At 57.8% G+C, this 21915-nt stretch overlaps 3 protein-coding genes and 1 long non-coding RNA gene across 14 annotated transcripts in view; 2 read left to right on the top strand and 2 right to left on the bottom strand.

Annotated features, from left to right (window-relative positions):
* The window catches only part of OPA3 (outer mitochondrial membrane lipid metabolism regulator OPA3), an 89912-nt gene extending 86276 nt beyond the window's left edge, over positions 1–3636 (top strand). Inside the window, exon 2 of the mRNA XM_070632982.1 lies at positions 1979–3636. Coding sequence (XP_070489083.1) covers positions 1979–2379 — 401 coding nt within the window. The 3' untranslated portion in view covers positions 2380–3636. The remainder of the gene's footprint in view (positions 1–1978) is intronic.
* A 442-nt stretch (positions 3637–4078) lies between these two features.
* Positions 4079–16171, bottom strand: VASP (vasodilator stimulated phosphoprotein). 4 transcript variants are annotated; one of them, XM_070632973.1, is made up of 13 exons: positions 15472–16171; positions 9158–9329; positions 8901–9066; positions 8123–8216; positions 7577–7632; positions 7217–7458; positions 6972–7072; positions 6382–6433; positions 6182–6218; positions 5921–5966; positions 5688–5778; positions 5061–5118; positions 4079–4929 (listed from the first exon to the last, which is right to left on the bottom strand). In XM_070632973.1, exons 1-13 carry the CDS (start codon positions 15474–15476, stop codon positions 4892–4894), a joined length of 1158 nt encoding a protein of 385 aa, XP_070489074.1. In that variant the 5' UTR covers positions 15477–16171; the 3' UTR covers positions 4079–4891. The 4 variants fall into 4 exon arrangements, with proteins under 4 accessions (XP_070489074.1, XP_070489075.1, XP_070489076.1 ...); XM_070632974.1 differs by having other exon boundaries at positions 6972–7069; positions 15472–15806; XM_070632975.1 differs by having other exon boundaries at positions 6182–6215; positions 15472–15805.
* On the top strand, positions 14567–18041 carry LOC103566350 (uncharacterized). Of its 5 annotated transcripts, none has more exons than XR_011543808.1 (5): positions 14671–14690; positions 16246–16348; positions 16529–16733; positions 16998–17086; positions 17329–18041. It is a non-coding gene; the product is annotated as an uncharacterized lncRNA (long non-coding RNA). The 5 variants fall into 5 exon arrangements; XR_011543807.1 differs by lacking the exon at positions 14671–14690 and adding an exon at positions 15839–15931; XR_548471.2 differs by lacking the exon at positions 16246–16348 and having other exon boundaries at positions 14567–14690.
* A 226-nt stretch (positions 18042–18267) lies between these two features.
* PPM1N (protein phosphatase, Mg2+/Mn2+ dependent 1N (putative)) lies at positions 18268–21851 on the bottom strand. Of its 4 annotated transcripts, none has more exons than XM_008542725.2 (5): positions 20909–21851; positions 20196–20313; positions 20012–20117; positions 19868–19928; positions 18268–18719 (listed from the first exon to the last, which is right to left on the bottom strand). In XM_008542725.2, the coding sequence occupies exons 1-5, from the start codon at positions 21824–21826 to the stop codon at positions 18651–18653; spliced, it is 1272 nt and encodes a 423-aa protein (XP_008540947.2). In that variant the 5' UTR covers positions 21827–21851; the 3' UTR covers positions 18268–18650. The 4 variants fall into 4 exon arrangements, with proteins under 4 accessions (XP_008540947.2, XP_008540949.2, XP_008540946.2 ...); XM_008542727.2 differs by having other exon boundaries at positions 20012–20097; XM_008542724.2 differs by having other exon boundaries at positions 18436–18719; positions 19868–19948.
* Between the last annotated feature and the right edge of the window lie 64 nt (positions 21852–21915).

Below are 21915 nucleotides of genomic sequence, written 5' to 3'. Positions count from 1 at the left end.
GGCATTTGTGGTGAGAAACACCACTCCAGGGAAAACTATAAAGCTTCATACCATAAAATCAAGGTCTCAATATGAGAAGACTAAAATGTGGCGTGACGTGAAATAATGTTTAGAGTTGCCATTTAATGTGAGTGCTTCGGACAGCACTGGTTGAGGGCAGCAAAATTACATCTTTGTTATGGATTCACAATGATTATCATTTATGTAACCTTAAGAGTATACGTGCCCTATATTTTCACTTTCAGACTCAGCCTCTGGACACAGCACTTAAGACTTATTATAACCTCAGAAAGACACCTTGATTATGTAAAACTAATGGTGCAGCAGACAGACCATAGGAGGTGGCGGGGGGAGGGGAGGGCGGTCGGCTAATACACTTAGAGGCGCACGTGTCAGGAAGTTGAAGCAATAGGACTATTATTTATAATTACAAAGGTTACCAAGAAACACTAACAAATAAAATAAAATAAAAATCACTTATATGGGGCCGACCCAGTGGCACAGTGGTTAAGTGCGAATGTTCCGCTTCGGCGGCCTGGGGTTCGCTGGTTCGGATCCCGGGTGCGGACATGGTACCGCTTGGCAAGCCATGCTGTGGTAGGCATCCCACATAGAAAGTAGAGGAAGATAGGCACGGGTGTTGGCTCAGGGCCAGTCTTCCTCTGCAAAAAAAAGAGGAGGATTGGCAGCAGATGTTGGCTCAGGGCTAATCTTCCTCAAAAAAAAAAAAATCACTTTTACAATTTGGGTGGGGGAAGGAAAAGATATAGAATAGATGATAAACTTACATAATGGGGGAGTTGACAGTGGCAAATCAAGTCATAATATTTTTTAAAATTCAATTTAGTAAATCAAGAAATAGAGGTATAAGCTTGTTATTTGGCCTCATAGGGTTAAAGTGGAAGAAACCAATGCAGAGAAGATCAAAAGTGGTTAACCTTTGCGCCAGACCGAAGCATAGTGGTTAAGTTCACCCACTCCACTTCAGGGGGCCTGGGGTTTGCAGGGTCAGATCCCAGGCATGGACCTACACACTGTTCATCAAGCCATGCTGTGGTAGCGTCCCACATACAAACTAGAGGAAGATGGGCACAGATGTTAGCTCAGGGCCAATCTTCCTCACACACAAAAAAGTGGTTAACCTTTGAGGAGGAGTAAAGCTGGAGTTGGGGGGAGGACAGACTTCTGTTTTTCAATACACCCCCCGTCTATGCAGTCTAGATAACCCCCTATGTGCATATATTATGCACTAAAAGGAAGACGAGGGAGTTAGGTCAGCCTGGGTGCGTGGAGGATGGCTGGCAGGGGTGAGGTATAAAGTTGTCAGAAATTCGTCTCTTAATGAGCCCGAGGCCGCTTATTTTCCCAATTAGCTTGTGTATCTGTGGATGAATATTAATTATTACTGGAGTGAGTCAGTTCCCAGCATCAACTCTAGGCTTAGGCTGCGCTTATAAACGCTGACAATACTGATAACCCTGTTCACATGAATAAGTGATGAGGGAAAGAAGGCGGCGGCGTCAGAGCGGCGCTCAAGCCCTGAGCTCTTTCCGAAGCCCTGAACGCCGCGGTGAACACACTTCAGGGGCCCAGAGCTGTCACTCCACCCGCGAGAGGAGGGCCGGAGCGTGGTGGGCCCTGGGGTGGGTTGCGGGAGGAGCAGAAGGAGCAAGCTTTTCCCCTGCCTTGGACTTGTGACCCCTAGAGATGCGGCCCCTACTGATGACCTCCCCTCCCAGGCTGCTCGCCAGAACCTTCTGGATGCTTTCAAAAGATGCCCTCCGGGCCACTCCAGGCCACATCACTAACTTGGCATTCCATGTGCAGCCGGGCGCGGTCCTCTTTGAGGCGGACGCTCCCTAACTCGGCGATTCTGGCTGCCTGTCCCCATTGCTGCGACCCGGACACCGAGGCATCGCGGGGCAGGGCTTGCAGGGGGCTCCTGGTGCACGACCTGACCGCTCTCTCCCCCACGCAGTGTACCACTGGGCGGAGATGCGGGCCAAGATGCGCATCCTGGGCTTCAACGCCGAAGCCGTCAAGCCGCTGAACGAGGAGGCGGCCGCCGAGCTGGGCGCCGAGCTGCTGGGCGAGGCCACCATCTTCGTGGTGGCCTGCAGCTGCCTGGTGCTGGAGTACCGGCGCCAGCAGACGCAGCAGCGCCGCCAGGAGAGGGAGCGGCGCGCCGCCTTGGAGGCAATGCGGGACGAGGTGGACCACCTGGCGCTGGCGCTCGAGGCTCTGCAGGCGCGGGTGCAGGCGGCGCCGCCGCAGGGCGCCCTGGAGGAGCTGCGGGCGCAGGTGCAGGAGGTGCGCGCCCAGCTCCGCGCCCGGGACCCGCCGCCCGCGCCCCCGGCGGCGCCCTCGCCCGCGGAGTAGGAGGCCCTGGTCTTGGACTTGACTGTTGTCTGGGCTGCGAGGTCCCCGACGTGGCCTTCTCTCCGCACTGTCCCTTCCCCATGGCCCAGCTAATACCACCAGGTCCCTTTAGGCGCAGAAGGGATCCTGAACTCGGGCTGATCCAATCGGGCTTTTGGTCACCTCCCTACTAACCTGCCCAGTGGTACCTTCCGCTGGGACTCCCCCTCCCACTAGTGGAAGGTTCCGACCGGCGCCCCCTCCTCCCTAGTGCGCTGGTTGAGCACTTTGGAATGGAAAAGCAGTGTCTTCCACTGGAGCTCGCCCACCCAGCACTAAGGGGGCCAGCAGGACGCACGGACCTAGCCAACTCGCCTCCTGTCACTCACACCTCCACTTACTTGAGGAGTGGTCCTCTCCCCAAGACGCTCATCCGTCACCCCAGGACACCCGTTCCTGATCGGTACAGACCATTGTAATGAAAAAAAATGCGGAATCTTCCATTGGACCTCCCGACCCCATCGCCTTCCATCTGCCTCACTGTTTTGGCGCGTGGGGAAGAGACGGATGGATGGATGGATCTTGGAAGGCATTAGCTCCAATGACACCCTGCGGCTCCAGCCTTTAGTCCACCATTGGTACCTCGACTGAGGTGCTCCCCTCGCCCATCACCACCTGTAGTCTGTGGCATAACCCAGTGGGAAGGCTGGGCAGGGGTTTCCCGTGCAGTCCCGCCAGATCTCCCCCCTTTGGTGGTCTGTTCCAGCAGGACTTGGCCCTTTGGGGTGGAAAAATTGGGCCTGCCTAGGGCTGAGCCATTCTGTATTTTGGTCTCAGCCCCGTTTACCTGTCCAGAAGTTCCGGACCTACTGCTGTCCTTTCCCACTGTCCGCCAACCCCCCCACCCCCCCGGCCTCTCATAGGGACCCACTTGTTCCCCCACTACATGGGTCACTGTCCCCTCCCTTCCATCCAGACTTGCTGTTCCGAGTACTCAGGGATCCTCCTTCCTGCTTGCTCTTGGACTGGTCGCCCAGTCCCCCCTCTTACTCTCCTTCAGCCCCCTCACCCTCCTTGTGCAAAGGCTTCCTCCAGTGGGACCACCTGCCCGTCAGCCCTGAAGTGCCCCACCCGCTCCGATGGAAGATTCCACCGGGCAGCGCCACCTCCCCACATTCCCACTGAACCCCTGAAGGGGGTGTCTATGAGCTCTGTGACGTCGGAATTCTATTTTTTTAGACTGTAAACGTTTTATAATTAAAGGAGCTCTTGGGTAAAGGGGTCGTCTTAAGAAGGTGTCTGAGAACTACGAGGTACGCCTGCCATATGGGTGCAAGCCTCATTCAAATTAGGAGAGGAGCCGGGAGGGTTCTGGTGGGAAGGGGGGCAGAGTCATCCTATGAGCCCTTTCCCAGATGGGGAAACTGAGGCCCATGGGAAGCAAAAGGACTTGCCCCAGGTCACGCAGTCAATGCCGGACCCCTGGCTTTCTCTGAGCAGGTGAATTGGTGGCAGAGGGTGGGAAGGTGTGAGGGTCGGCCTGGTAAGGGACACGGGGAGGGAGGCCGAGAGCGGGCAGAGACCCCCAGGCTGCAGGAGGCTGAAGGAACTGAGCAGGTGCAGGGTGGGAAGGAGGAAGACGCGGGGCCTCGATGACTGGGGGAGGGAGGAGCACGCCCCCACCCTCATCACAGCAACCCTTCAAATCACTCCAGAAATCTTAGCGTTTATAAAAACTGGCAGATTTATTCCGCAGGGGCCCATCTTCAAGAAGCTAAAGGTGAAGGTGCGAGAGGGGAGGTTCCCTCCCCTTTTCCTCGCTCCCTCCTCTTATTTTCCCTAGGGGGTAAAAACGGCCTGGACCCCAAAACCTACCCAAATAAAAAACCAAAAAACTGAGGTTCCAAAAAGTTACAGCATCTTAATTCCTCATAGAAAAGGGGAAGGAGCCAGAGGAAAGGGAGGTCCCCAGGGTGTGGGGAGGTGCCCCCAGCCTGGTGGGATGTCCCCCCCTTAAATAGCTGCCCCACATGGGACAAGCCTGGGGCGATAGCATTTAAAAACTCCCCATACCCCATTTTATCAAAACCAAAGAGAAAAAAAATTTCCCTTTACCCCCCCAAAACCTAAATATATATATATATACTTTTTTTTCTTAAAAAAACAAAAATTTGAAGGCATTAAGCGTTAAAGTGAACCTAGAAGGGAATGTGAAATTCCCTCTTTCCTTCCCCCTCACTGTGGGGTTAATTGGTACATCCCCAGCAGAGGAACCAGCCCCAAGGGGACGGCAGAGGGGAAGGACCAAAGGGAGCAAAGGGCGGGGGCCTCCCCAGCCAATCAGCAGCCAGTATGGGTGTGGGCGTGGTGCCAGGGAAGCCACACCCCCTCGGAATTTTCCAAGTGCATGGGGAGTGGGGAAGATGCATTCCTGTGTAGTCTTCAGCCAATTCCAAGTCAAGTCGCCGCAGGGAAAGCAGGGTGACAGGCGGGGTGTGCGGAAAGGAGAAACGGGACCTTCTGGGCCCTGTGGTCAGGGGGAACCCCGCTTCCTGAGCTCCTGGACAAAGGCTGGAAGGAAACAAGAGGCAGAGGTCAGGGGCAGAGCCTCTTCCCTCTTCCCTTCCAAAACAGGGCTTTTCCCGTAGGACACGATGCTTCCAAAATAAATAAGGGTCTAAAAAAAAAAAAACCAACCTCACCTTCAATTATTTCCTCTTTTACTTTCTGCAGTTCCTTCCTCACCTCTTCCAGAAGCTCCTGAAAAGAATGGGGTGTAACGGATCAGGAAGGGTGTCTGGACTGGCAGAAACAAATCCCCCCTTTCTTAGTGACTGAAGGGTCAGAGGAAGGAGGCTCAAGACGCGCCGCCCCCCCCCCCCCCCAACACACACACATATACACAAACATGACATCATTGACAAGGCTGCAGAGTGACTGGAGAATTCTGGATCCTTGGAGCCAGAAGAAAGGTACTGGAGGACATCCAGTACCAGGGTTGGCAACTACATTCCAGCCTCCTGCCAACTCCAATTGGTGATGGATGTCTGGGGACAGAGTGCTGAAAAGGATTCTGGGTACTCATCAGGAATGAGTGCGGTGATAGATTAGTAAGGTCTGCCACAGGCACTGGCAAAGAGGGTTGGGGTGCCTGTGTCATCTCTGAGCTGAGCCAATCTCTCCATTTCTCAGACCGGAAAACTGACGTTTCCAAGGTCTTTTCTAGAATTGCAGGGATGTCCGTGGCAAAATCTAGACCCAGATGTCCTTTCTTCCTGTGGCGCCTTTCTGGCCCCCAGGCCTTACCCCTCCTCTCCCCGTCAAGCTACCTGTTTCACTCTCTCCAGGTCTGATTCATCACTGGAGCTGGGCGTATGGGGGTGGGCCTCGGAAGCGGTCACCGAAGAAGACGACTTCATCCTGGGAGAGGTGGTGTGGTTTGGGACAGAAATGAGGTTAGAGAGAGGGCCTGCCTCTCCTTCCAGGGGTCACATTGTGCTCCTCCCTGCAAATTTGGCAAATCCAACTATTGGTGGAGGGGGTCCCGGTATTGATGGCCCACCTTGGCAAGGTTGTGCTGTTCTTCTCCCATGGTCTCCGCACTGATTCTGGGGGACAGGCGACAAATCAGAAAGATCAGGGACAAGGAATATCTGGACTCAGTCTTTCTCCCGCAGCCTCATCAGCCCGTCTCAAAGAACCATCTCAGAGACTACAATCCCCAGCATTATTTGCACAGATTCTCCCTTGAGAGTCCTTTATATGTAAGAACAAGGCATCCTGGGACTTGTAGTTCCTGTGGCTAGACTGGGCTCTCACTCACCAGTATGGGCTGGGACTCTGGCCTCTGGCTCCTCCTGCTGGTGGGAAATAGAACTGTCATGAGCCAGCCCCTGCCGCACCTCTGCTCATTTTCCTGCTCCAGCTTCAAACCCAGCCCATCCCCATCACCCCGGCCTCCCCAGCATCCCGACCTAGCGGTACAGCCCAAGGTGTATATGGCAGGAAGAGCCCATAACTCACATTGGCAGATTCATCCTTGGCGGGTTTCTCCCCAACTTGTGTGGCTTTCCTTCTGCAGGAGGGAAAGGCAAAAAACAGATCGCTTGGGTCCTCCCTCAGCCGCTCCACAATTCCCCTTCCCAGAGTTCTGGAAAGGTGGATTCTAGAGTGCAGAGTTCGGGAATTCGTGAAGGCTAGGAAAACTTGAGCTTTCTAAGTTAGCGAGAGCGCTGTTCTCGGATTGGGGTGGCGGTTTTTCCGATTCTCACATGTGGGAATCACAAAATCCTAAGGGCAGAGGGCTCTATCTGGGACTGCCGGGATTCTAGGAATCTGAGTTTCCAGATTCTGAGGCAGGATCTCCTAAGGTCCAGGAATTCTGGCTCATAGAACATTCTAGAGGCTACCTGTGTAGTTGCAAACCTCAGCCATCCCCCAGCGTTATATCCCACATCTGGCTATCAAATGGGGAACTTTCACCCAAAGAAACAACAAAACTTGAAACTGCGCCCTCCCCCTGACCTGGCCCCGCTGAGTAGGAATCTCCCCAGGTGGCCACTGCAGGCTGAGGGGCTTGTCCCCGGCAGTGAGGGCTCCAGGCTGAGGCTCACCTTCGGGCCAGCATGGCATTCATCTCTTCCATGAGACCCCCACCTGTGCTTCGACTGCTCTCAGCTTTGGGGGCTGGGGGACCCCCTGAGGCCTCCTCCTGCTGGAGAAGTTACAAACAGGAGGGGGCGTTATGAGTGGGCCTCCTGGCCTCGCAGCCCTCCTGTGACGCCCCCAGGCAACTGTGGCCTCATGTCATTGCATCAGGACCCCGTCACCCCACACCCTCCATGCCTGGCCCCCTCACCTTGCTGACTTTCCTGAGTTTGGCTCCCGCTATGGCCGCGGCCAGGCCGGGGGCCCCAGCCCCACCACCACTGGGGCCTTGTGCTGTGGGGAGGGGGGGAGCAGGGGGTGGACCTCCCCCGGCTCCATGCCCCGCGGTGGAGCCCCCAGAGGGGGGCAGACCAGGGGGTGGGGGGGGACCCGGAGGAGGTGGAGGTCCTGGAGGCGGGGGTGGTCCCCCAGCTAAGGGAGTAGGTGGGCCTCCTGCAACAAACACACAAAGGAGAGGTTTTGAGAGAGAAGCCTCATTCTTGGGTGTCCAGCTGGCCCACGCCCTCCTCCGGGGAGGTCCTCTGACTCCCGAGGTCACTCGAGCCATCACCTGCATTGGAGACCCGGCGCTCCCGCTCCGCGTACTCTGGCTGGCCCGGCTGCTGCCTGAGGAGGGTGGTGGAGCCGCCATCACTCGGGGCCCCGAGGATGGCTAGCAACCTCCCCACGTCCCTCTCGGGGTCTCCTATAAGGCTCCTAGTCCCCACCTTCCTCTTCCTTCCCCAGGGGCCCCGAAAGGGGTGTGGGGAGGGCAGGCACAGGGAGAGACCAAGACACGAGCATTCCAGTCATCGAACTGTCAAGAACACCCACATTGCAAAAGGCCCAAGATCCTAGAAACCACCAGCTTTGGGGACTCTGGGAATCTGGGGGACCAGGATTTGGGGGGTCAGGAGGTTCTGCCACGCTGAGTGTCAGGAGTTTCTCGAACTCCAGGAGGTGGGGGTTTCTGAAAGCTGTCAATTTCTAGTCCCCTAGGAGTTGGAACATTCTGGAAACTGACGGTTGGAGCCTTCTGAACTCCAGGAGTCAGAGGTTCTGGAACATCCTAGAACTCTGGCAGTGGTAAGGTTCGCCACTCAGGGACTGGCCCCACCTTTTCTGCTGCTCCAGCTCCTCAGGGGAGGGACCGTTCTGAACTGACCAGGCGGGAGGGGCTGCCGGTGGTGGCGGGGGTGGAGGCCCTCCTCCTGGAAGGTGAGAGTAGAAAAGGGTGATGAGTCAAGCCGGAACTCTGCCCCACCCCTTGGCACTCTCCCTCAGCTCTCTCAGGCATGCTGCCCAGAGGTGCTCACTTCCTCCTTCCCCCGGGACCCTGACACTCGGGGCTGGGGTGTGGGCACCTGGCAGACTTCGGAGAGGAGAGCCAGCACCAGCCTCCCTGGACTGCACTGCTAGGAGGTGGGGGCTGGGAAGATGCCCAGTGACGGGGGGACAGCAAAGGCCCAGAGCGGGCAGTCACTTGTCCCAAGTCGTGCAGACTGGAATGTGCAGGAACAAGTGGAGGTTTTTTCTTATTCTCAATGCCTGAAAACTAACTGACGATGACGATATGTCATTACAGTCGTGCCCCAGCGAAAGGGCAGAGGGAGCCTTGTGGGGGCTGGAAACATCCATATCTTGATCTGGGAGGCAGTCACACGGGAGCATGCATGCATAAAAATTCACGGAGCAAGCTGTACCCTTAGGAATCGTGCAGTTTCCTATGTGGGTGCACACGGGGCACATCGGAGCCCACGCAAAACCCTCAGAATAATCACTGAGTAGGGAATCAGCCCCATTTACAGATGAGGAAACTGAGCCCCAGCGGGGTCACGTGGCAGCCCCAGGCCACAGAGCAGGACTTGCTGGTCCCCCTGCCCACGGTTTCTAACCTTCCAGGGCCTCTAGCGCGCTGGCCATGCCCGCGGCAAACTGCGCGGCGTCCTCCTTGCTCCCAAAGTTGAGGCCCCAGACCTGGCGGGCATCACGCCACTGGTGGAAGTTGGGAGTGGCCTGGTTATACTTGACGCCCCGGATGATGGCACAGTTGATGACGACCTGGCAGGAAGGGAAAGGCGGGTGAGGGGCAAGGGGCGCAGGGGTGGGGGGCAGCCTGCAGAGGGAGGGGGCAGCGGGAGGGAGGCCTCACCTGCTGGTCTGGCTGCATCTTCCTGCCAACGACGCGGAAGGAATTGGCCGTGGGGTTGTGGTAGATCTGGACTCGGCTGAAGGCCTGGGGGCCCGTGCCAGCAGGCAACCATCGCTTGTTGCTGTCATCGTAAACCATCACAGTGGCCCGGCTGGAGCAGATGACCGTCTCGCTGCCGGGAGGGGGGAAGGGAGAGGGGCTGGTCAGCAGGGGAGCACAGCACCCTCCCTCCAGGGGCCGATGGCCTTCTCCATCTGGGTCCCCTGGGAGATTCGAAGAGACAGAGCGTGAGAGGAAGAAAGACACACGCAGAGAGGCAGAGGGAGACAGGCAGACGTGGAGACCCGGACAAATAAACAGGGATGTGAGACAGACAGTCAGACGGGGAGAAAGAGACAGGGAGAGTCAGACAGACAGACTGGAAGAGACGGACATACAGACAAAGGGGAGACAGACTGAAAGACAGACAGACAAGGGAATGGAGTGGGGGAAACAGATGGAAAGGCAGGGAAGCAGAAACAGACAGAGATGCAGGTGAGTACAGAGCGAGAGCCGGAGGAGGGGACCCAGGAAACGCAGGGCAGTGGGGACCAGCCCCCACCCGGGCGCTCTTGCAGCCTCAGTTTGCCCCGTTTCCCCATCTCTGCCAGGGTGCCAGGACTGCCCCCTCCTCTAGGTCCGAGGAGGAAGCTGAGGCTCAGGGAGGGGAAGGGTGAGGCCCGAGCAAGCTGGGGATGATGCTAGATCCTAGGCTCATCCACTTCCCTCGGCCACCCCATCCATCCGGCCCCGGGCACCACCGGTCACCAGCAGACACTCCCTGCTCGGCAGTGACCCAGACAGCCCCGGCCCCACCCTCCAGCGCAGGGCACATGTCCCCATCGGGGACAGCGACAACCCAGGGTCAGGCCGGGGTGCTCAGAAGGAGCACCTGCCCGGGCCTGGGGGTCAGCAAGGATTTCCCAGAGGAATGGACAGCTGACTCAGCCTTGCAGGGAGCGGTCAGGATACCGTTCAGAGTTCAGGATCTGAGATCCACAGACAGGCCCGGCTGCAAAGCCTGGCCGAGACCCCTACTGCGTGACTCAGGCAAGCGACCCTCCCACTCAGGACTCACTTCCTCGCCTGAAACCTGCAAACTGGGGAAATGACGGTCCCGTCCCCTGGGGCAGTGGGAGGAGCAATGAGTCTGGGCGCTTAATAACTGTCAGCATCCCTTTCACGGGCGCACCCTGCACAGGTCCCCCTGGGGTACCTCTCCAGACCCCACCCAAGCCCTTCTGGGGAGGTTCAATGCCCCCTCCCCCAATGAGGAAACTCAGGCCCGCAGACGGGAAGTGACTTGCCCAAGGTCACACACAAACCAGGGGGAAGCGCCACTTCCCAGTCCCTGCCCCCACCCCACCCCCATGGACTTTTTCCTGAAAAGAAGAAGCTGGTGGTCAGTGGTTTCCGGGGAGAGACATTACAGCCCGTGATACTTCCATCTGTACCAGGGCTGGGGGCTGGGGCGTGACGCTGCCACTGTGAAAGACGGGGCAGGGGGAGCCCCTCAGAGGACCCAGCTCTGGCTCCTTGGCCAGGCAGCTGAGCCCCGGGGGTCCCCCCAAGTTTACATAATTGGGGCACCTCCCCTCTTCTAGGGCACTTCAGCTGGTCAGGTGCCCTAAGCCCTGTCCTCTGGGCACTCTTTTATCCTCATTTTGCAAGAGGCCCAGAGAGGTTGAGTGACTGGCCCACGGTGACACAGCTGTTCAGTAGCAGAGGCAGGATTTGAACCCAGGCCACTTGGCTCCCAAGTCCACAGTCTTAACCACTGGGGACTGTGTGGGCCCTACCCAAATGCCAGGTGCTGTTTCCAGACAAGCGCAGCCTCGGGGGCTGTTTCTGGCTCTTACTGCCCCTGGCAAGGCCGGGTTGAGGCCTCGCCCGCACCTGCCACCCACACCCAGGGCAGACTCTGGCCAGGCGCCCTGGGCCGTTGTTGCTGCCCCACCCTGGCTGCACTTTGCTCTCCTAGGCGGCCCTGCCCTGCCGAGGTTCTGGCTTGGCCGGAGAGCTGGGCGCCTGCTGAGTGACCCCAGGCTGGTCCTGCCCTTCTCCAGGTCGCAATGTCCCCATTACAGCAGAAGGATCCTGTTAAAACACAAGTCGGATCATGTCCCTCCTCTTCTCGGAAGCTCCCCTGGCTCCCGCAGAATCAAAGCCAAGCTCTTCCCATGGCTTTCATGATCTGCGTGATCTCTGATCTCGTCCCCTCCGGCCCCCTCAGCTCGCTGTTCCAGCCCCACTGGCCCCCACGCTGCTCCTTCAACATGTCAGACGCATACCCCCTCGGGCCTCTGCATTTATTCTTCCTCAACCTGGACTCTCACCTCCTTCAGGTCTCCGCTTAGACGTACATCACCTCTTCTGAGAAGCCCTCCCTGACTGCCCTCTCATCCCACATCCCGCATTTCATAGCAGCCATCCCTGCCTGTCTCTCCAACCAAAACATCAGGACCGGGAGTGCAGGGATTTTTGTCCTTTTTGTTCCCAGCTGTGTCCCCAGAACCTAGAACGGTGCCCGGCACACAGCAGGCACTCAACAGTTGTTAACTTAGTCATCTGTAAAAGAGGAAAACCCAACCACAGCAGGGGACATTTATTGGTTAGCCTGTGTCCCAGACACAGTTCTAGGTACTGAGCTCCAGTTTCCCCACTGAAACTTGCAGTGACCTCAGGAGACAGACTCTGGTGCTTTCCTATTTGACAGATGAGAAAGTGGGCACAGAGAGATGAAGACACTTGTCCCAGGTCACACAGCAAGTGAGCAGAGGGGCTCCTATTTGAACCCAAGACCACTCAAGTTCCTAACCTCATTCAAAGATGAGGAAACAGTTCAGCTGACTTTTTTAAAAGGCAGGGTATAAAGTGGTGTGTATGAGAGGTTTAAAAAAAAGGTGGGGAAGATAAAAATACCTCCACGATATATGCAATGGCTGCTTCCCAGGGGACTAAGGTGGCTGCCCCGAGGGAGGGAGGGCAGAGGAAGGGGACATGGTCTGCCTCATTCCAGTGGTCTCCTGGGGTCTCGAACCCTCCATTTGACATGGGGGAATCTTAATCCGAAGCCAACCCAGGACCCAACCCTCCCCACAAGTCCCCACCTTCTGGGAAATTCTAGCACGTGAGAGATGAAAAAGGGGTCAAGTCCCCTCCTTGCTGAGTGGCTTCACCTCTCTGAGCCTCAGTTTCCAGCCCTGGAAACCGTTAACTCACTGGGTTTCTTGTAAGCATTCAGAGAGATAAGAAAAACCCTAACCTCAGGACCTAGAACTTGGCAGAGGCTCCACGTAAGCTGAGAGTCAAAACAGGAGGAAGAGAGCTTCTCATCACTGGAGGCAATCAAGCATAGTCACTCTGGTTTACTCAAACCTTCCAGATCAGAGGCTTGGCCTTCCCTGCACCCCTTCATCCCACCTCCAAGATTTGCCCCATAGCCCCCTTAAACCATAAAACTTGTGATCCAGCCCCAAACCTACACATACACACACACACCTTTTCTAAACTACAAATCTTTGAAGCAACCCTGGATAGGGCACCAGATCTAGGGTCTGTGGGGCTTGTGCGGGCTCACTGTAGTCCCTCCTTCAGGACGGGCCTCAGTTTCCCGGAAGTGATCAGGAAGATAAAGTTCCCACCTGGGCAATTTTTGCCGCTTTGCCTTAAGTACTGGTGTAGTGAAAGCATATGATTTGCATTTTTTTTTAAACACCATTAAAGGTTTTATATTGCTTTTTCTCTAATAGCATAATAGTCTGGAGTCAGCCCTGGGTTCAAATTCAGGTTTGACCATTTCCAAACTGACTTTAATAAGCCATTTGCTTAATTTCTCTGTGCCTCAGTTTTCCCATCCGAGGGAGGGGACCGTCATAAGAGTATCAATCTCTTAGAATTTCTGTGAGGATTAAACTCAATCAGGCGCCCAGTACAGTGCCTGGCACAAAGCAGATGACAGCTCAAACGTTCTCATTATTTAAAAAAAAAATAAAAACAGCCATAATAATTAGTATTATTGGAAGAGGAAAGAAATGGACCCAAATTCTTCTTGCGTCCCTTCTGCCCTGAGATTCGCAGACCTCTGCCCCCCTTCCGGGCTTTCCCAGAATCCCAGCTCAGATTCCCCGACACAGCAGACGCTCAACAAATATTTGTCAAACTGGGAGAAAAAAGAACTATATCTTGTAATTTTCCATCTTAACATCCTTTCTTCCAAGTGTCCCCAACTAAACCAGCCAGAAATCAGAGAATCTCAGTCCCCTCCCCTCCTCCAACCGTGCCTAGCAATTTCTGAGTGATCTTGGGCCAGGCCTTTCTCTCCTTGAGCCTCAGTTTCCCCAGGTGCCCCCATACAGGGGCATGGGGCGTTTTGAATCCTAGCTGTCTTGGGAGAAGGAATGCAGCCCACGAAGGCGGGTGTGGCCATCGGCTGGGAAGACCCCACAGGAGGTGTAAGGAACCCTCTGATGGGCCAGGCAGCGGCTCAAATTCTGCCCACCCCCCAGGAGGTGGGAGGTCTGGCCACTGCCAGCCGTAGGGGGCCCTGTGGGAGGGCCAGGGCCTCGGAGGCTGGAGAGGGGGTGGGAGGCTGGCCCAGACGTCGCTCCTGCCCTTTTACGGTCTCAGGGAGTGAGGCAGCCGGCACTCGGACATCCGCCATCCGCCTTCCACCGCTGTGCCTGGGACCGGAAACGCGACGGGGGGGACGAGGGGCAGCGCTGGGGGGCAGTGGGAGAGGAGAGTCCCCGGGAAAGAGGGTGAAGGAAGAGGCTCCTGAAAACAAGCCCCTCTCCAGGGCAGACCTTGCAGGGACGTTCCTATGCGGGAAGGGTAGGCAGGAAGTCTTGAGGGTGACTGGGGGTGCCCCCTTGCTCCAAATTTTCCAACACCTCCTTTCACATCAGAGGGAAAAAATGTGGGAGGGGGATTCTGAAGGGTCATAAAAAGGCAGGCCACCTTGATGTGAGAGGGCAGGGGTATGGGGGAAGGGGGAAGTGGGAGGATGTGGGCACCAGGGGGTTAAGCCCCAGCGGTCTCCAGGGGCCTCCCCCCTCAAGCTGGGGGCTTTGGGGCAGGAAGTCCCTGAGAGAGCGGAGGAAGGGAGATAGTATTGTCAGGCTCAGGCCCCAAGGGAGAGATTATGGGGGGTCGGGGGAGGGGAGAATGGGGGGGCCTAGTCCGGTCCCCCAGCCCGCACTGGCCCCGCCCTCAGGTGAACCCAGGACTTTGGAGGGACCCAAGACAAAATCCTTGGGTCCCCCACCCCCAGTATTAAAATCCTGGGAAGATAGCTGGAACTATGGGAAGCCTGGGTCCCAGGGGGCGAGGGCTATGACCTTGAAGCTTTTCGGCGCCCCTCCTCCAACCCCACAGCTCCGGATGGCTGGGGGGAGGGGGGGAACTGTGGTGAGAGAGGGGGAGGCGCCGGGGTGGGGAGAGCAGCCGGCCCGCAGCGCTCCTTGCCCGCCCCCCACACCAGCTGTCTCGACAGGTGAGTCAGGAAGACAAAGGCCCCCCTTCCCCCAGCTGCCGCGCCCCCTCCCTCCCCAGGGCCGCGCAGGTGGGGGAGAGGGGCCGCCCTTCTGGCCCGGGGAGCCGCCCTCCGCGCGGAGCGCTCGCTCGGTCCTAGGCACAGCCGATGGGGAGGGGGCGTGAGGGAGGGGAGTCCCAACCAGACCCTCCAGGCTGCATCTGAGTCCGTGGATCTGTCCGCACCAACCTCCTCCACAGGAGGTTGAGAGGCCCCCCAAATCGAGGAGCTTAAGTACCCCCGAAGTTCAGGAGCGAGGTCCCACTTGGGAAGACTTTTTCCAGCGCCCCGTAAAGGGGGACCCCACAAACCAAGGGCTCCATCTCAATCTTTCACCCAGCTCCCCAAACCGGGGCGCCCCTCATTCCTCCCGGAGCCCGAGGTGAGATCTGGGGGCAGTCGGAGCCCTGCCTCGACCCTGGCCTCCCCGCGGGGAGTCGCTGCCAACTTGGAGGTCCTCTGAAAAAGTCTTTGCAAAAATCCGACAGTCCTCGGAGCGCCCCCAAATCCGAGGGCTCCCAGGAGAGCCTCATCGCCACCCCACCCCAGAGCCTGGGGAGTCACGGGGAGGGGGCTGCTATGTCGAGCTCGTCCCAGGGGGCTCGGCCTCCCATCCGAGGCTCCCCATGCCCGGTCCCCAAATTCCAGCCCAGAGCAAGCGGAGGGGGGTGGGGGGGGGACAAAGGCGGGGCGGGGAGCGCGCGCCGGGCGGGGAGGGGGCTGGAGGCCGGGCCGGGCTCACCTCATGGCTGCTGGGCGGGCGGGCGGCGCGCCCGCGGGCTGGCTGCTCCCGGGGCGCCCCGGGCTGGAGGCTCAGGGCTCGGGGCCGGCGCCGGGCTGGGCTCAGTGTCCCCCAGGGTCCCGCCCCATAGAGTCCGGCTTCCTGGGGGGAACGTGGAGCGGGCGGGGCGGGTCCTCGGGCGCCTGCCCCCTCTGGGGGTGTGATCGCGGGGTCCGCGCGGCAGCAGGGGGTGCGGCGTGCCCTCGGCGGCGCGCCCCTCGGCCGGCGACGGCGACACTGTTACTCTTACTACTGTACTTCTCTTCGCTACATTTCGTTCCAAAATTCCACTCCCCGCACCCACAATGCCCTGCGCCTTAAAGGGGCCGCCGCCACCTCCCGGCGGCGGGGTGGGAGGCTGGAGGGCGCTTAAACTGGCAACGCGGAACCCCAGCCTGCCGCTAGTTCCCTCTGCCCCAAGGTGATTGCATAGGGATGCACGCTGGGGGTCGCCCCCAAATTAGGGGGCAAGCTTGGTGGAGGGGATGGGATCCTTCCGTGATCTCTCGGTCCCTCCCACCGTGGAGATTATTAGAGAGATCTCAAGGGGGCAGAATTTCTTCTCACCCTCCCCACCTCCCCATCGACTTCTCCATTTCTTTACATTCGGCTCAATTTAGGGCGGGGGGCGGGTGCGAGGAGGACCCTCTGGTTAAGCATCATCGATTCTCTCCAATTTTCTCCCTTAAATCCTCCCTTCGGACCCCGCCCCCCAACGTCTCTCTTCTCTGCCAGTTGAGGAGGGTTACTCGGGGGTGAGCCCCCTCCCCCACCCAGGGAGGGGGGATGGGCGGGGAGGGCCCGGTCCCTCTCGCCGCCCCCCGGCCCGCCCGGGAAGGTAAGGAGGAAGTGGGCCGAGGGGGCGCGGCCGGCTGACTCACAGCCGCAGAGTGGGGGCGGGAGGGGGTGGGGGCGGCGCTGAACCTAGGTGGGGGTGGGACTCCAGGTTCCCGTGTGGATCAAGCCCCCCCGGCCCCCTCCCCACGCACGCCCCGCCGTGACTCAGTCTCGCCCGCAGAGGATGGCGGGATCCTGCAATCGAGGGCACCGAGGCGGGAAGACCCTCCCAGGTGCCAGCTCCCGGGAGCCCCCTCCCCCACGCGCCGGCTAGGGGTTGAGCCCGGCCACCCTCTGAGGCTTCCGCAGCGGGTCCCGCAGGCCACGCCCCCACGTGACGTCACCCGTGTGGTCACACCCCTCCCGTAGAGCGCCACCTGGCCCGGGTAAGGTGCCCTAGGCAGGGGCAGGAACTTGGGAAATCGTGTGAGACATTTACAAATGGGTAAACTGAGGCCTGGAGGCAGGTTATAAATCTCGGCAATAGCCCCCCTGCCTGAAGCCCCAGAACCCCAGTTGTGCTTGGGTGCGAGGTGTGAGTGTAAAACCAACAATCCTCAGGGCTGACTGGGGAGGACATCACCTAGCCTTTGTCCATGTCGGGTCTCCTGCCCGCATGGCGGCTGACCTCCCTTACCTCATTCTTCTAGGCCATTCTCTGACGTTAATTCTTGTCTGAAGAATTGAGTAATCCTCTCCCCTTCGACCCTACCCTGGGAGATCTTGAATCCTGATCCACGTAGGTTATAATTATTTTTCTGTGTATCTCCTCGGGCTGCCAGCGGACAAGTCCTTCTCTCTAAGTCACAGGCTTCCCACGGGTGAAATGGGAGGGGTGGCACTTCGGGTGCCCCCTGCACTAGTCAGCCAACTTTTTCTACAAGGGTCCAAATAGTAAACATTTTAGGCATATTACACATAGGGTCTCTTTTGCATGTTCTTGGTTTTCTAATCCTTTAAAAATGTAAAAACCATTCTTAGATGTACACAAGGAGCCTGATCGAGGATCTTGATGGCAGCAAGGAGGCGAGAACAAGAAATTGGAAATAACCTGAATGCCTATCAAGAGGAGGATGGATAGTGAAACCATTGTGCATCCCTTGTCTGAAGCGCTGGGCAGCAGCTAAAAAAAATGAGGTGTGTAAATGGCACGAAAGAGGTCTCCAACATATTATTGAGTGAAAAAAACAAATTGCCAAATGATACGTAGGGTATGACAAAAATGAAGGAAACACCTTAAGGGACCACATACGTGTGTGTACATGCAGAGTAAAAGGTCTGGAAAAATTTACTCCCAACTCACCACAGTGCTGACCAATAGGATAAGGAATGGGGCTGTGGGCAATTTGATTTCAAATAAAGATTTCAAGCCTTATCTTGAAAATGCCAAGTCTCCACCTGCCTCTAGGCTTTCCAACTGCCTCTTCCTTCTGCCTTGAGACACTCTTCTCTGGGGTATTTGCATGGCTGCCTCCTTCTCTGTCAGGTTTCTGCTCAGTCGTGCCCTCCACAGAGATCTTCCCTGAGCCCCTCTGTCTAAAGCGACCATCCCCAGGTGCAAAATTGAGTGGCTGTGGGGCGGGGGAGGGAGAAAGGCTTTTCATCGTTCACCCTTCTGTACCCTTTGAATTTCCGACCGAGCAAACTTACGACCCATTCGAGAAATAAATGAGTAACAATTTTAAAAAACCAAAGTCGCTCCCCTAGTCATTTCCTTATCACCTCCCCCTGTTTTATTTTGCTTGAGACACTTGTCAGTGACTGAGATGATCTTAGATAAATTCCCTTCCTGGCTGTCTCCCCCACACTCGGAGGGGGCCCCCAGTGGGGCAGAAATTTCAGTGGGTCTGCCCGGTTCGTGGCTGTGAACAAGGAGATCCCCAATCCATATTTGCCAAATGACCGGGCAAATAATGGTGGTGTTTTTTTCCCAAGCAGAAAAATGTATTTTGAATTATGTAATTAAAATTTAACAATTAAGACTCTTTCCTACCTCACCTGAAAACATGAAAAATGGGAAGGGGCAGAGAAGGTTCTTGAACTAGGTGATCTCTCAGGGTCCGTTCAGCTCTAAATATTTCAGAAACATTGGGTTTGGGATTTTATTTTTAAGTCTAGATGATGAGTGGAATTTCCCCTCTCATAAGACTTTCTGTGAGAGGGAAGTAGGAGATGGGGAAATAAGCTTTGTGGGGTTCCTCCATTGGCTTGTCTTCCTTCCGCTAGTCTGCATAGCTGGAAAAAGGCAGTTTTGTTCCTTAGTTCCGTTGAGACCCCAACTGGGCAAAGGGTCCCCAAAGCTGTCATGTCTTCAAGTCCAGAGCAGAGCTTGAATGCGTGCCAGTGGGCTGCCCAGCCCTGTTCTGCCCCTTCTGTAACACAAAATGTGGGAGACGATGAACAGGAACCCCTCCTTGCCTTTTAGTATCTACTCCGCTATATTCTGGAAGCTCCACTGTCATTTTTCTTTGAGGGTCCACCATTCCCCATCTCTCAATCGATCCGGTTTTGGTGGAGTAGACCCCCAACCCCTGGGGGTGGGGCACATGACCCCAGCCTGGCCATTCAGAGCCACAGGGACTGGTCAGGCATGTGACCCGGCGTGGCCATTGAGAACCAGCTCTGAAACCACCGCTACCACTCCCGGGAGACTGGTGTGCCCTCTCCTCTGGGGATGGCAGGCTTGTGGGACAGGAACCTGGAGCAGCAACTCTCTGCCCCCTCATGCGGGGAGACCCTGCCTGGGAATGAAGCCAACTCAGAGAAAATAAAGCTGAGAGATGGTTCCTGATGACGTCATCTGACAAGCGGATGAGGTCATGCCTCAAGTCTCTGAACTCTTCAATTACCTGGCCCAGTAAATTCCCTGGTTTCCTCTTCCAGGTTGAATTGGGTTTCTTTCACTCATTTCAAAGAATCCTGACACATCAGTCCCAGTGCTACTGGGAGACCACCAGCAACCCCCCTCCTCTGAGGGGTAACAGCTAAACTCCCTCTGCCCAGCAAAGGCCTTCAGGCTCTGGTCCCAGCTTCCTCTCTCCCATCTCCTCCCTGACCCCCGCCCCGTGCCTTCGTTTATGTGGCTCTTCCCACCACCTCTTCGGACATCTCCAAATTCTCCGAGGCTCCCTGGATCCAATTTACAACCTCTCTTATCCAAGACCTGGACCACCTCGGGGACGTCCTGGTGGTCTCTGCAGCACAACCAGGCCTTGGTCATCAACATTCCTTGCATTTTTCTGCCTTATTTCTGGATGGAGGGGGTGGTGCTGGGGATGACGGAGGTTTACGGAGCAAGGCAGGGCACACATTTCTTGGAGGGAAACACAGTCTCTTCTCCCCGCTCAGCATCCCTCCCCGACCCATCATGTCTAGCACAAAGCTTCAGGGCCAGGAGTGAGAATGTATTAACATATCAGGCAAGTCCCTTGTCCCCTCGGACTTCCATTTCCCCATCACCAAAGGGGTGGGGCTGGATTACATGGGCCTGAGAGTAGCATTCAAGACACAGGGTCCTCACCTCCCGGCGCTCTCCTGAGGCCTGGCAGAGCTGAGAATAGGCTTCAGCGATGACAGCGGCCCTGGAAAGCAGAGCGAGGCCCTGTGGAGGGGACCCTCCTCTGACCACCCTCCCCGCATCCCACCCCACCCCACCCCGACTCACTTGCAGTAGACACCCCCCCCGGGAGGTAAATCGTGGATGTCCTCTGAGGCCAGAGTCCTGAAAACCGTGTTCAGGCTGGGGGGCTCCTGGGCAGAGGAACACAGCTCTGAGAAGGAGGCAGGGGTTATGGGGGTTCCCCTGCTTGCTGACCACCCCTGCCGCCGAGCTCCTGGCGCCTGCTCACCGGCGACCCTGCGGCCCAGGACTGCGTCCAGCTCTTGCTCCTTCCTGATCGCCTCCTCATGAGGCCTGGGGGCGCCCGGGAAGCAGACCAGGATGCAGGTCATGTTGTCCAGGCTGCCCTGGAAAAGGTGGAGAAAAGAGAGCCTGGTGCGACACGGTTGAATGTCCCAGCACGGGGCCCAATGCCCTTGGAAGCAGAGCTTCCCAACAATTCCCATGTTGGGGTGCCCCTCGCCCCATTCTGGTTATGCCCGTTTCTCTCAAGTTCCGCTCATCTGCCAGTCTAAACCAAGCCCTCTCACCTGGACCAAACCCTTAGACCACGCCCTCTCACTGTCCCAGCCCTGCCCCATTAAAGAGAACCACGCCCCTTCTCCAAAGCCACGCCCATCCTGCTGTATAGCCGCTCTTCTGATACCGATCATATCTCAGGACCCACGCCTACCTCCCAGGCCCGCCCCATTGCAAAAGACCACGCCCTTTCTCTTAAATCCCTCCCTCTTAACTATCCAGCACCACTACTCTTCCATCTTGCCTCAAGGTATCCCTCAGGCTCGGCCCTCTCCATATTTTGGCTCTGCCCCGTTCCAGCAGGCCACGCCCTCTAGTGCAGCCCCACCCCCTCCTCTAGCTTTATTCATGCCTCTCCAAGCCCCTCCTCTCTAAATCCCTTCGATTCTGCCCCTCGATGATCCCAGGCACCACCCCCAGGACCTTGCACAGACACGTGTCCAACAGCTGTGCGCACAGAAGCTCTGGGGCCAGGCCCAAGCAGAGGCGCGATGCCACCAGTTCCGCCAAGGCAGCGCCAGACATCGCGTCCCACACGCCGTCAGAGGCCAGGAGCATGAACTCGTCCTCGGCCTGGCGTGCCAGGGCGGTCACTTCAGGCTCCGCGGAAACGAGCTGCAGCTCAGGGGGCCTTCCCGGAGCCTCTTTGTAGGCAAAGTCGCCCAGTGCCCGGGACACAGCCAGAGAGCCCTCGAGGCGCCGGCGGCGGATGGTGCCGCCCGCGTCGTGGATGCGCTCGCGTTCCCGCGGTCGGAGGGGCCTATGGTCCTCGGTGCTGAAGGCCACGGCGCCAGCGCGACTCAGCACCGCGCGGGAGTCACCGCAGTGTGCCAGGTACAGAAAGCGCGGGGAGACGAGCAAAGCCACGGCGGTGGAGCCGCCCGGCTCGCCGCGGGGCCAGAGAGCGCGCAGGCGTGCGTCTGCGCTCAGGAAGGCGCGGCGCAGCGCCTCGCACACGCCCTCCGGCTCGCCCGGCGCGGGTCCCAGCGCCTCCAACACGTGGCCCGGCAGGTGGCGCGCGCCGAAGAGGGCAGCTCGCGACCCGCCGTGGCCATCGAGGACGGCGAAGAAAGCCCAGCCCGGGGGCAGTCCCGGTAACGCAAGCCAAGCGCAGTGCGCGTCCTCCATGTGCGCGCGCCAGCCCTGCGCTGCGCTCGCCCCGAAGCGCAGGCCCCAGGACGCCGCCGCACCCCCGTGCGGCCGCTGGGCGCATCGCGGCGCGTCCAGGAGGAACTGAGGCCCGTGGGGAGTCCTGCGCCCCTCCCCTTCCTCCTCCTCTGCCTCCTCTTCTTTGCGAGCTGGCCAGAAGAGACGCTCCAGCAGGTGGGCGAAGGCTGCCATCCTTTGGCCCTGGGATCAGGAAGGCTCCGCCCTCTGCACCTGCCCGCCCCACCCCCCCGCATTAATCCCCTCCACTGTGAGACTTTAAA

Source organism: Equus przewalskii, chromosome 9 (genome assembly GCF_037783145.1).
Source record: "Equus przewalskii isolate Varuska chromosome 9, EquPr2, whole genome shotgun sequence".
Classification (NCBI taxonomy): domain Eukaryota; kingdom Metazoa; phylum Chordata; class Mammalia; order Perissodactyla; family Equidae; genus Equus; species Equus przewalskii.
This window is presented reverse-complemented; position numbering and strand designations above follow the sequence as displayed.